The sequence below is a fragment of the Myotis nattereri genome (genome assembly GCF_964212035.1).
Source record: "Myotis nattereri genome assembly, chromosome: 11".
In the NCBI taxonomy this organism is placed as follows: domain Eukaryota; kingdom Metazoa; phylum Chordata; class Mammalia; order Chiroptera; family Vespertilionidae; genus Myotis; species Myotis nattereri.
The window spans coordinates 29,507,983-29,521,771 of record NC_138086.1 but is presented as its reverse complement, the minus strand read 5'-3'; the positions used below and the strand labels follow the sequence as shown (position 1 = coordinate 29,521,771).

At 36.2% G+C, this 13,789-nt stretch overlaps 1 protein-coding gene across 2 annotated transcripts in view; it reads right to left on the bottom strand.

Annotated features, from left to right (window-relative positions):
- Window positions 1–13,789, bottom strand: part of UBN2 (ubinuclein 2) — an 81,535-nt gene that overhangs the window by 31,667 nt on the left and 36,079 nt on the right. For both annotated transcript variants that reach the window (XM_081102457.1, XM_081102458.1), the window contains exons 6-7: window positions 12,232–12,721; window positions 3,764–3,834 (exon numbers count right to left, since the gene is read on the bottom strand). In XM_081102457.1, coding sequence (XP_080958583.1) covers window positions 3,764–3,834; window positions 12,232–12,721 — 561 coding nt within the window. The remainder of the gene's footprint in view (window positions 1–3,763; window positions 3,835–12,231; window positions 12,722–13,789) is intronic.

Here is a 13,789-nt window from a genome sequence, read left to right as displayed (position 1 = left end):
ATCTTTGTAAACAAGATTCTCCTACTGAGGAATATTTAGTGATAACTATGGTATCATCCTTTCTACACAGAATTCTAGAAATACAGTCATTTTCCCAAAGGTGATATATGGCACATCTTCCTACCACGTAAACTTCCTCTTTCTAAAAAAATCATTCTTTTTCTTTTTTTAAAAAAATATATTTTATTGATTTTTTACAGAGAGGAGGCGAGGGGGATAGAGAGTTAGAAACATCTATGAGAGAGAAACATAGATCAGCTGCCTCCTGCACACTCCCTAGTGAGGATGTGCCCGCAACCAAGGTACATGCCCTTGACCGGAATCGAACCTGGGACCCTTGAGTCCGCAGGCCGACGCTCTATCCACTGAGCCAAACCGGTTACAGGGGAAAAAAAAAATCATTCTTTTTTTTTTTTTTTTTTTTTTTTTTTTAAATATATTTTTATTGACTTTTTTACAGAGAGGAAGGGAGAGAGATAGAGAGTCAGAAACATCGATGAGAGAGAAACATCGACCAGCCGCCTCCTGCACATCCCCCACCAGGGATGTGCCCGCAACCCAGGTACGTGCCCTTGACCGGAATCGAACCTGGGACCCTTTAGTCCGCAGGCCGACGCTCTATCCACTGAGCCAAACCGGTTTCGGCAAAAAAATCATTCTTAATAAATTTAAAACACTAATAATAAGAAAAACTCAGTCCAAATGAATTCTGGAATCTACTGAATTTCCTGGAGTTTCCTCAAGTATTCCAGATATCCTACCAATATTGTCCAAATAATACAACCACTGAAAACTAACTGAAGAAATCTTAGGGAACAATAACCCAAATTCAAAATCCCAAATATCTCTTTACCTTAAAGCAAAAATTCAAAAGCTTGTTGATGTGTTAACTAATACTAGACAAGAGGTGTGTTCATCCCTTTTGTCCCTGAATAACTACTTAATTCAGGTGGGCTGGTTCTAGGGTTACCTAAATGAGACTTGGTATGGAACGGGTTAGAAATATGTTTGAAAAACTGTTTGGGATTCCTCCAATTGCAAAGCAGCCCCTCAAAAGAGTAAGGAAAAGCCGTGGCTTGTGATCAACCCTTTCACTTTGCTAACCTTCAATTCAAAGAAAGAGAAACAGACAGACAGGCAGACCAATTGGTAAGCCCATTTATATTGAGACTAGAGGCCCGATGCACAAATTTGTGCATGGGTGGGGTCCGGCCAGCCTGCCCTGATTGAGTCGATCAGGCCAGCTAGCCGGGGGAGGGGCCTCAGGCAGTTGGCTGGCCGGCCCTGCCTCTTGGTTGAACTCCTAGTCAAGGGAAAAATTTGCATATTAGCCTTTTATTATATAGGATTCACATCACACTCACAAGCTCCTTAAAGGAGCATCTAACAATGAAGGAAGACAGATCTTACTGCCAAATATCCAATAGGATTGGTAGTACCTGCCTAAAGCATTTGTTGAGCAGAATTGTCAGGCTGAATTAGAATAATAGGCAAAGCATCAAGATTTTATTAGCAATGTCAGCGTGAAGTAAAGGAGGAAATAGGGGATGAAATCAAGCCAGCATGTTGTTAATTTTTTGATCCAGGTCAAATTCATTAGGCTCAAAGTAAAAGGGTACTCTATTCCAACAAACTCATCTCTTTTTCTCTCCAGCCATGGTGAAGAGGAAGCAATGGTGAGGCAGAGCCAATACACCTGAATAACTTCATGGGAATAACTAAACCAAATAATCATCTACCATATGTCCTTAGAAGATCAACTCAGTCTAGAGAAATAAGGGATTTTGGGTCAGGAAAGTAGACAAAGAAGCCAGGGTGGTATAATAAAGTGACTAAAAGAGAAAAAAAATCAACTAAACACTACGGCTTGTAGAATTGGAGGCACACTTTCTATGAAATAAAAAATAGATGGGCCCTGGCCCACTAGCTCGGTTGGAGCATCATTCCAATATACCAAAGTTGCAGGTTCCATCCCTGGTTAGGGCACATACAAGAATTAACCAATGAGTGCATGAATGGGTGGAACAACAAATCAATCTCTCCCTCTCTCTCTCAAAATTAATAAATTTTTAAAAAATTTAAGTAGATTGGCTCCAAAAAACTAGAGGATTTGTTTTAGAATAGACATGAGAGGAACTGACAGAGAAGCCAGTTAATGGAATGCTGCTATTCTGCTTATTTGAGATGTTATTTCCTGAGGATAGTCTTTTGATTCTCTCAGGGGAGCTATACTAGTAGCTGTTCCCTCTTACAGAAAAGTAAAATAGAAAGGAATTGTCTCCGTCTCAGGAAAAGGACCTGATCTAGTAAACTTAGGGCTTTCAAATGGAAAGAAAAAGAAGAGCTAGGCAGATCCCTGATTATGGAATCTGGGTCAGCTCTGATGAGAAATGTTATATTGTTTATTGAATCTGGGGTTTTACAGGAGCTAGGTAAAAGGAGCTGGTGCCAACAGGAAGCATTTGCCTTGCTTTCAGGCAAACAGAAACAACTTGAAAAGCCCTGGATTAAATAAAGAAGAACAGGAACAAAATTTCACCATATTAGAAGTAGCATACTAGGTTGTATGTTTCATGAAATCCATGGTACTTAAAACAGTTTTAGTACTACAGCATAAGAGAATGCAATTCATTAAAATAGTTATCAGAACCAACAAACCAATCCATCCTTTATATCTTGAGAAACTATCTTCATTATATATTTAAAAGAGAAATAATAGTATTAAAAACATTGCTTTTTTGTTTCTTTCTAAATGATGCTACTGAACTACCAACACATTATTTTTCATCAGAGAAGTAAATTTTGCTGCTTTCCCCAGAATCATTTTTTTGTTTGTTTTTGGTGTTCTGCTTGCAGTCAATTACATATCCAATTTCTAATGGTCAAAATTTATAAGCCAATAGGTTTCTATCTTATGAGATCACAATATTAGAATCTGCAGCTTTATTAGAATCAAACTGCGAGAGTGAAAATGATCACTACTTTAAATATAACCTATATCATATATCAGCCTTCACCCTCTCCTCCTAAATCTAACTTCTGTCTTTTCCACATTGGACTCAATCTTATCCCACAATCATGATTTCTTAATTAAACCATACTTTCCACTTGGCTTTAAGAGTTCATAATGTATTTTTCCAAAGTCTGAAAAGTAGACAGAAAATTATACCAAATTTAATATAAACAGAGCTATCACAGAATGTTTTCTATAAGTTGGTAAAATATACATATAAACCTAGAGTACTATTCAACCTGTACAGTGGTCACTTATAATATTGGAAGTTATAATATTGGAAGCTTTGATTATCGTAGGGGTCCAAAAGAACCAATACATGCAGAAGCATAATTTTGCTGAGAAACAAATGTTCATCATACATACTGGGAGGCTGAAGGGGAAGAGCTAATGTATGAGACTAGCCAGGCACTCAGTATTTGCATTTCAAAAGCCTACTATATACCTTTTATCTTTTAAAATATGTTTGTATTAATTTTAGAGAGAGAAGAAGGAAGAGGGGAGAGGAAGAGAAAGGAACATTGATCAGCTGCGCCCACTGCCCCCCCACCCTACCCCATGCACCTGACTGGGGATTGAGCCTGCAACCTGGGTATCTGCCCTAACCAGAATCAAACCAGTGACCTTTTGGTTCACTGGACAATGACTAACTGAGCCACACCGGCCAGGGCGAGGCCTACTATATTTTTAAATAAATTCTTAAAGTTTAAATAATTTTTAAGAATTTTAATCAAAGAAGAAAATACTTACTCCAGAAGAATATTATTCATATCCTGTGTAAAGAATTTTTTCCTTCCTTCTTCATCAAAAAGTTTGGCAGCCTAGAGAAACATAAGATTGACAATATAACCCCTAATAAACACATTATTTGCTTCCATATTTATTTACTAAAGAATCAGCTCTTTGAGGATGGGGTTATAATTTTTTTCACTTTGTATTCTTAATACTCAATTTCATACCTGGCATAAGGAGGCAATTAAAGAGTGCTGAAACTATTTTAGTATACATACCATTCTTTCCGACTATGTCTGTATTTCATTTTTTTCAATCTACCTAAATTCACAAAATTTCCATATAAGATTTTTTTAGTGTTTTGGTTGTCTTGTGTATTTTGTTAATTTAAAAAAATTTTTTTTTAAATATATTTTATTGATTTTTTACAGAGAGGAAAGGAGAGGGATAGAGTTAGAAACAACGATGAGAGAGAAACATCGATCAGCTGCCTCCTGCACACCCCCTACTGGGGTTGTGCCCGCAACCCAGGTACATGGAATCGAACCCGGGACCCTTCAGACCGCAGGCCGACGCTCTATCCACTGCGCCAAACCGGTCAGGGCTTGTTAATTTTTGCTGTGGTCTCCAAGATAACAGAAAGCAGATGTCTCACTTTCTACAGACATTATTGTTTACAATGTGTATCATATTCTACACTTTATACCCATTACCTTGTTAAATACTCATAACAACTGGTGAAACTGGTATTAAACCCTCATTTTACAAATAAGGGACCAAAATCTTTAATAGGTTATAGGATATGCCCCCAAATCACACGGCTACTAAGTGGTGGACCTAGGACTCAGACCAGAAGCGTCGTAACTTCTCCTCTGTAACACTGCCACCCTTAGTTCTACCTAATTACATACTAACAAAGAAAACATTAGCCTAGGTATAAGCAAAAATTAATTCAATGAGCTTAAGGATAATATTTTCATCATTATGTTTGTCACCTTAAGCAGCCTGACAAGAAACAAAGAGTGTACAAACCAAGACAATCTACCATAAGCAAATTTTACTGGGGAAATTACAAAGAACAGTTCATCTTGATTTCCATGAGATGTAAAAAATCAAGCCTGATCTAATAATCTGATATAGTCACATGCTGATTCTGTCAATCTACCAAGCATCTGACAATTTTACATGCTGTAAATAGAAGAATAAAATTTCTGAGATGTATCTTAGCACTTCTTAGAAAGGATGCAGACTGGTGTGTGTAGGGAGTAGAAATATAGGAAGAAAGCCAGAATGAAAACTAAACTTCAAGAAAGAGAAACAAAAATGTCAAGAGGCTAAACACTGGAAGAATGTTTCAAAGCGAGAAAAGAGCAACAAGAACAAACTCCTCATCAGACAAACACAAGGATGAATTCTCATCTCCTGAAGAGAAAACACCATCTTGTATTTTAAAGAAAAAATATGGAGAATTCATAGACATCAGTAAATAAAACGAATCTTCTTACTCCTGGCATTACTATTACAGAGAAAAATTACAGTTTTTGATATCTGAAATGTGACAGTTTTACAAGATTGAAACACATTCATTACTAAGCAGTTTTGTTTATTAAATGAGAATGAATTGCATATAACACAGCAGAGGAAGTGCAAACTATGGAGCTTGATGGTCCTGCCTTTAAATCTTCACTTTGAAATATGTCTCAGCCACTTAAAAATCACATGGCCATGGCCAAATGACTTAACCTTTTGAACCTTGGAATACTACCTATCCCATATGATTGTTCGAGGGTTAGACTGACTATACAGTATGTAAAGTACACTAAGCCCAGTCAGGGCACGGTCTCCTCAATGGTAAATGGTGCCTGTGACTGTGGGACACTGTACACTCAATACACAGTACAGGCATTTGCTAAATAAACAATAGCAATTATGATCAATTACATGTTGGAAAACCTGGGTCACATCATCAGCACTTTTTAAAACCTATAAAGCATCTAGCAGTGGGGCAACATGGGAATAGCAAAAAGGATATACTTTAGAATCTAGACAACCTGTTTTTAAGTTCTGGCTCCACCACTTACTAGTTGGACTTGACCAAGCTATTTAACCTATCACTTAAGTTTCTCAACCACAAAAAGAAAACAATACGCCCTAGCCAGTTTGGCTCAGTGGATAGAGCGTCGGCCTGTGGACCACAGGGTCCCCAGGTTCGATTTTGGTCAAGCGCATGTACCTTGGTTGCAGGCTCCTTCCCAGCCTGGGCCCTGGTTGGGTCCTGGTTGGGGCTCGTGCTGGAGGCAACCAATCGATGTGTTTCTCTCACATTGATGTTTCTTTCTCTCTGTCTTTCCCTCTCTTTTGCACTCTCCCTAAAAATCAATGAAAATATTCTTGGGTAAAGATTAACAACAACAACAAAAAAAAAAACCAAAAAGAAAAGAAAAAGAAAAAAATACCTATACTTCATACTTGGAGTAGTTGAGAAGATTAAATAAACTTTTAGATGAACAAAACTGTAGATTATACTGTGTCTTTAGTTATATGCTTAATTTCCCCAATGTTAACCAATATGCCAAATGAGGGGACAAATTCAGTAAACAGAAAAACTTGTCTGTATTTATATAGACATCTTAAGTGCTGTTTTGTTTTTAGAACTTTTTTTTTATTGGATTAAGAATGTAGTTCCTATTTGCCCTGGCTGAGTAGCTCAGTCAGGTAGAGCATCATCCTGCTATGCCAAGGTTGCATGTTTGATCCCCAGTCAGGCACATACAAGAATTAACCAATGGGCCCGACTGGCGTGGCTCAGTGGTTGAGCGTCGACCTATGAACCAGGAGGTCACAGTTCAATTCTCAGTCAGGGCACATGCTCGGGTTGCGGGCTCAATCCCCAGTGTGAGGCATGCAGGAGGCAGCCGATCAATGATTTCTCTCTCATCATTGATGTTTCTATCTCTCTCTCCCATTCCCTTCCTTTCTGAAATCAATAAAAAAAATAAAGAATTAACCAATGAATGCATAAATAAGTAAAACAACAAACTGATGTTTTTCTTTCTCAAATCAATAAAAATATAAATTAAAAAAAGAAAATAAATATAAGTGGACAAAACTCATCATTAAAATTCAAAGATTGTCAAAATGGAGTAAAAACGTAGTGCTTTTAGAATGTACTTGAACTTAAACACCTATCAGGTTGAAATAGACTGTTATAGGGTGTGGAAGCAGCTGGGGAGATGTCAATGGGGGAAAAAGGAGATTTATGCAATACTTTAAACAATAAAGAGTTAAAAAAAATAGATTGCTATAGATACAGATTGGTATATATGAACCTCATGGTAACCACAAACAAAAACAACAACAAAAAATACAGAACAATAAAGAGCAAAAGACCCAAACAAAACACTAAAGAAAACCAGCAATCCAAAAGGAAAGAGATCAAGACAAGTAACAGAGAATGACAACAACAACAACAACAACAAATAACAATGACAATAAGTACATGCCTATCAAGAATTATTTAAATGTAGGTTGCTTTGGTGGTATAGTGGTGAGCATAGCTGCCTTCCAAGAATTATTTAAATGTAAATGGCCTAAATGTTCCAATCAAAAGACTTAGGGTGGCTGAATGAATAAAAAACAAGACCCACCTATGTTCTGCTTATGAGATACTCACTTTAGATAAAAAGACACACAGATTGAAACTGAAGGGATATAAAAAGATGTTACATGCAAATAGAAGGGGTAGCAATACTTATATGTGACAAAGCAGACTTTAAAATAAGGACTGTAAAAGGAGACATAATGATAAATGGGTCAATGCAATAAGATACCGCAATTGTAAATATATCTATTCACCTAACACAGGAACATCTAAATACATAAAGCAGCCCTAGCCTGTTTGGCTCTGTGGATAGAGCATTGGCCAGCAGACTGAAAGGTCCCAGGTTTGATTCCAGTCAAGGGCATGTGCTCGGGTTGTGGGTTTGATTCCCAGTAGGGGGTGTGTAGGAAGCAGCCAATCAATGATTCTCTCTCATCATTGATACCTCTATCACTCTCTCCCTCTCCTTTCCTCTCTGAAATCAATATATTTTAAAAAATAAATATATAAAGCAAATATTAATGGGCATAGAAAGAGAAATTAACAGCAATACAATATTGGTGGACTTTATACTCTTCTAACATCAATGGGCAAATCAGAGATAGAAGATTAATATAAAATAATGACATTAAATGTCATATAAGATCAACTTAATAGACAATCCTAGAACATTTCATGCAAAAACTACAGAATACACATTTTTTTCAAGTGCACATGAAATATTCTCCAAGACTGACCACATATCAGGCCACAAAACAAGTGTCAATTAATTCAATAATATTGAAAATAGAGAATTTTTTTCCAACCACAATGATATGAAACTAGAAATCAACTACAAAAAGAAAACTGGAAAAAACACAAACACATGTAGACTAAACAACATGCTAGTAACAACCAATGGATTGAAGAGGAAATTCAAAAATATTTTGAGATAAATGAAAATGAAAACAAAACTCCCTAAAATTTATGGGATGCAGCAAAAGCAGTTCTAAGATGGAAAGTTAATAGCTATACATACCTATCTCAAGAAAGAAAAATCCCAAATGAACAACTTAACTTTATACCAAAACTAGAAAAAGAACAAAACCCAAAATATATAGAAGAAAGGAAATAATAATGATCACAGCAGAAATATAAGAGTTAGAGACTAAAAATACATAATAGAAAAGATCAATGAAACTAAGTGCTGGTTCTTTGAAAGGATAAACAAAATCGACAAACCTTTAACCAGATTGATTCATCAAGGAAAAAAGAGAGCCCAAATAAATAAAATCAGAAATGCAAGAGAAGAGTTTACAATCAACACCACAAAAATACAAAGGATCATTAAAGAATAGTATGAACAATTATATGCCAACAAATTGGACAATCTAGAAGAAATGGATAAATTCCTAAAAACATACATCTTTTTAAGACTGAACCAAAAAGAATCAGACTCTGAATAGACTAATTACTAGTAATGATATTGAAATAGTAATTAAAAAACACCCCCAAAAAACAAAAGTTCAGAACAGACAGCTGCACAGGTGGATTTTACCAAACATTTAAAGAAGAATTAATACCTATCCTTGAAAAAATTGAAGAGAAAGGAACTCATTCTACATGGCCAGCATTATCTTAATACCAAAATCAGACAGGCACTACAAAAACAAAGAATTGCAGGCCAATAACACTGATGAACATAGATGTAAAAATTAGCAACAAAATACTAGCAAATGAAATTCAACAATACAGTAAAAGTATTACATACAATGATCAAGTGGGATATATACCAGGAATGCAAGGATGGTTCAATATCCACAAATTAACATGATACATGAATCAACAAAACCAAGCATAAAAATGACATGATCATCTCAATAGATGCAGAAAAAGCATCTGACAAAATTTAACATCTATTTATGAAAAAAATTTCAGTAAAGTAAGTATAGAGCGAAATTAGCATAACATAATAAAAGCTACATACGTCAAATTCATAGCTACAACTTACTCAGTGGTGAAAAGCTGGAAGCTTTTCCTCTAAAATCAGGAGCAAGACAAGAATGCCCACTCTCACCACTATTATTCAATATAGTATTGGAAGTCCTAGCTACAGCAGTCAGATAAGAAAAAGAAATATAAGGCATCCAAATTGTAAAGGAAGAAGTAAAACTGTTACTATATGCAGATGACATAATAACAAAAATCTGTCGCATTTCTATACACTAATAACGAATGATCAAGAGAAATTAAGAAAACAATCCTCTTCACAACTGCACCAAAAATAATAAAATACTCAGGAATAAATTTAACCAAGGATGTAAAAGACCTTTACTCTGAAAACTTTTACAAACTTAAGAAATTAAAGAGGACACAAATAAATGAAAGGATATACCATGCTAATGAATTGGAAGAACTAATACCATTAAAATGTCCATACTAGTCCACCCGCTGTGGCTCACTGATTGAGCGGTTGAGTGTCAACCCATGAATCAGGAGGTCATGGTTTGATTTCTGGTCAAGGCACATGCCCAGGTTGCAGGCTCGATCCCTACGAGGGGGCATGCAGGAGGCAGCTGATCAATGATTCTCTCTTATCATTAATGTTTCTATCTTTCTCTCCCTCTCCTTTCCTCTCTGAAATCAATAAAAAATATATTTTAACAAATTATAAATATAAACATTATCACTAATAAAGCTGATTAAAAAAAAAAAAGAACAAAGCTGGAGATAACACATTCCCAGGTTTCAAACAACTTATAAAGCTACAATAACCAAACAGTATGGTACTACCACAAAAACAGACACAAAGATCAATGAAACAATAGAGAAGCAAAAATAAGTGGTGCTAAGAAAACTGGACAGATGTGTGCAAAAGAAATTAAACTGTACCACTCCTTCATACCATATACAAAAATAAACTCAAATTGAACTAAACATTTTTTTAAAATATATTTTATTTATTTTTTACAGAGAGGAAGGGAGAGGGATAGAGAGAAACATCAATCAGCTGCCGCCTGCATACCCCTTACTAAGGATGTGCCAGCAACCAAGGTACATCCCTTTGAACGGAATCGAACCTGGGATCCTGCAGTCCGCAAGCTGACGCTCTATCCACTGAGCCAAACTGGTTAGGGCTGAACTAAACATTTTTAAAAATATATTTTTATTGATTTCAGAGAGGAAGGGAGAGGGAGAGAGAAATGAAAACATCAATGATGAGAGAATCATTGATTGGCTGCCTCCTGCACGCTCCCTACTGGGGCCAAGCCCGCAACCCAGGCATGAGCCCTTGACCAGAATTGAACCTGGGACCCTTCAGTCTGCAGGCTGCCACTCTATCCACTGAGCCAAACTGACTAGGGCATCATTTATTTATGTTTATTGATTTTTTTTTCTTTTAGAGAGAGAGGGAGAAAGACAGAAACATCAACTTGTTGTCCCACTTATTTATGCATTCACTGATTGATTCTTTTATGTGCCTTGACCAGAGATCAAACTCGAGTAGCCTTGGTATATTGGGACAATGCTATAACCAAATGAACTACCAGGCCAGGGACTGTACTAAAGATTTAAATATAAGACCTGAAATCATAAAACTTCCAGAAGAAAAGATAGGCAGTAAATTTCTACGTAAGTCATAGTAATATCATTTTGGCTATGTCCTCTCAAGGAAGAGAAACAACAACAAAAATAAGCAAATGGGACTGCATCAAACTAAAAAGCTCCTGCTTTTTAGGATACCATCAATAAAACAAAAAGACAACCTATTAAATGACAGAATATATTTGTGCAAATGACATATCCAATAAGGGGTTAATATCCAAAATATAAAGAACTCATACAACTCAAGATAAAAAAAATAAACACTCCGATCAAAAAATGGGAGAGAACATGAATAGAACATTTCTCCAAGGAAGACATACAAATGGCCAACCAACATGTAAAGATGCTCGACATCACTAATCATCAGGGAAATGCAAAGCAAAACCACAATGAGATACCAAATCACACCAGTCAGAATGGCTATTATAAAAAAAGTAAAAAAATAACAAGTGTTGGTGAGGACATTGAGATAAGGGAATCCTTGGTGCATCGTTGGTGGGAGTGTAAACTGGTGTAACCCCTATGTAAAAGTATGGAGATTACGCAAAAAACTAAAAACAGAAATACCCATATCACCCAGAAATTCCACTTCTGGGTATTTATCTAAAAAAATTCAAAACACTAATTAAAAAAGATAAATGCATCCTATGTTCACTGCAGCATTATTTACAATAGCCAAGATACAGAAGCAACCTAGGTGTCCAGGGAAAGAATAAAAAAGACGTGCTACATATACAACGAAATATTCAACAATAAAAAAAGAATGAAATCTTGCCATTTGTGACAAAATGGATGAACCTAGAGGTTACTATGCTAAGTAAAATTAAGTCAAAGTCAAATACCATATGACTTCACTTATATGGAGAATCTAAAAAAACAAATGAACAAACAAAACAAAAACAGACTCATAAAGATCAAACTGAGGGTTGCCAGAGCTGAGGGGAGGTGGGGATAGGTGAAAAAGGTGAAGGTTGAATATAGTCATCAATATTATAATTTTGCATAGTGATGGATAATTACTAGACTTCGTTTAGTGTGATGACATCATAAAGTATATAAATGTCAAATCACTGTATTGTAGACCTGAAACTAATATAATATTGTATACCAACTATACTTAAATAAATATAAATAAAATCAAAGGTTTATGCACACAGTCAAAAACTAAGAAGAAATTATATGTTGCTTATATGAGTATTGGGATTGTCAGTTGTTATTTTTGTCTTAAAAATACATTTATTGTTGTATTTGTGCAACAAATAAAAACACACACAAAAAACAAGAGAATTATTCCACTTACTACACGGAGGTCTTCAATACGTTTTTCAAGAAGGACAGGTAAACCCTCTGGGAGTATAGGTACCACCTTGGGCATAACCTGAGAGGCGTAGGTTGGCTGGGTGGTGTTTCCATTCTCTCCCCCTGACTCAGAGAGGGGGCTACCATCAGAAGTAGCATCCAATAATCTGTCAAAGTCAATATCATCTAGTATCTTTAGGGCACTTTCAGCTTCTTGAAAGAGTTCATGTTCATTTGTGCTAACAAAAATGGGAAGGTCCGGATCAGCACTGTTCATGTTTAAGTCGGAGACATCATTTCCCAATGTTACAGCAGCGGAGGGGGGTTTATTCAAAGAGGTGCTCATTAAGTTCACTGAGACTTTAGGGTTAGATTCCTTCTCTAATGCATCCTTCTCTTTCTGAAATTTTCGTATCATGGCAGCTAGAGAAAGAGAATCTTTGTAACGTTTCTTCTTTTTTTCAGACTTGTGTGAATTCAGAGCTACAACTCTGTGAAAAAAAAAAGTAATCAGTTAGGCTACGTATGATTTTCAAGATTAAAGCCCCATGTAAATAAGCAGGCACAGATTATCATTTGACAGGCAGGAAAGTAAATCACTTATCTATAATAATCTATAATAATAAAAGCATAATATGCTAATCAGACTGGATGTACTTCCGGACGTCCTTTGGGACGACCTTCCGGACGCAGCCGGGGCTGCAAGGGAAGCCTGGGTGGGCAGCCAGGAGAAGGGAGGCCTACTCTTGCACAAATTTCGTGCATCAGGTCTCTAGTTAAATTATAACAATATCATCTTCATCATCATCTGGATTGTTGCTTATGAAAGGTAGATAAGTAAGTGAACATTAGAGTGAAGAAAATAAAAGGAATAAAGTCAAGAGAAAAAAAATGAAAGCAGCTCAGGTTTACTAAAGTATACTAAGTTTAACTTACTATTCCTTTTGGACTGTTCACATTCTTTAGCACACCTATAAAGTAGTTACCTAAACAATTAACCAAGTAAAGAAATGTACTTCTGCTGAAAACAGTTGCTTTACAACCAGAGAAGCCCACCTAGTACACCTTCAAACTTGTATCCCTGGAGGCTGTGCTACCAACTGCCAAAGAAATACAAAATCCTGTGTATCAATCTGTGAGCCTTCAACCATCACCATGCTCTCTAACTAGATCCTATTCGATCTGCTACTACCTTCTGGTCATTTTTCACTTTCCATTCCAGGAACAGCTGTGTGAGGCAATCAGCTAGATAAGAAATCTTTTCTAAATTCTATGGTTTATATGTTTCTAACATGTACTTATAGAACCTAAAAGATTGTTAGAACCTTGAAGGTAGGCCCATGTTTCATTTACTCTTATATACACATACAACCAGAAGAGTGTCTGGTATACAATAGGTACTTAACAAATATTTACTCAATGAATAGATTATAAATTTGAGAAAATGATCTATTTATATAAAAGCCAAGCAACCGGAACACTGGAACGACCAGAACTGGTTGCTATGATACGCACTGCAGCCAGCCAACTGGCCTGATGGGGGGGGTGGGGGTGGGGGG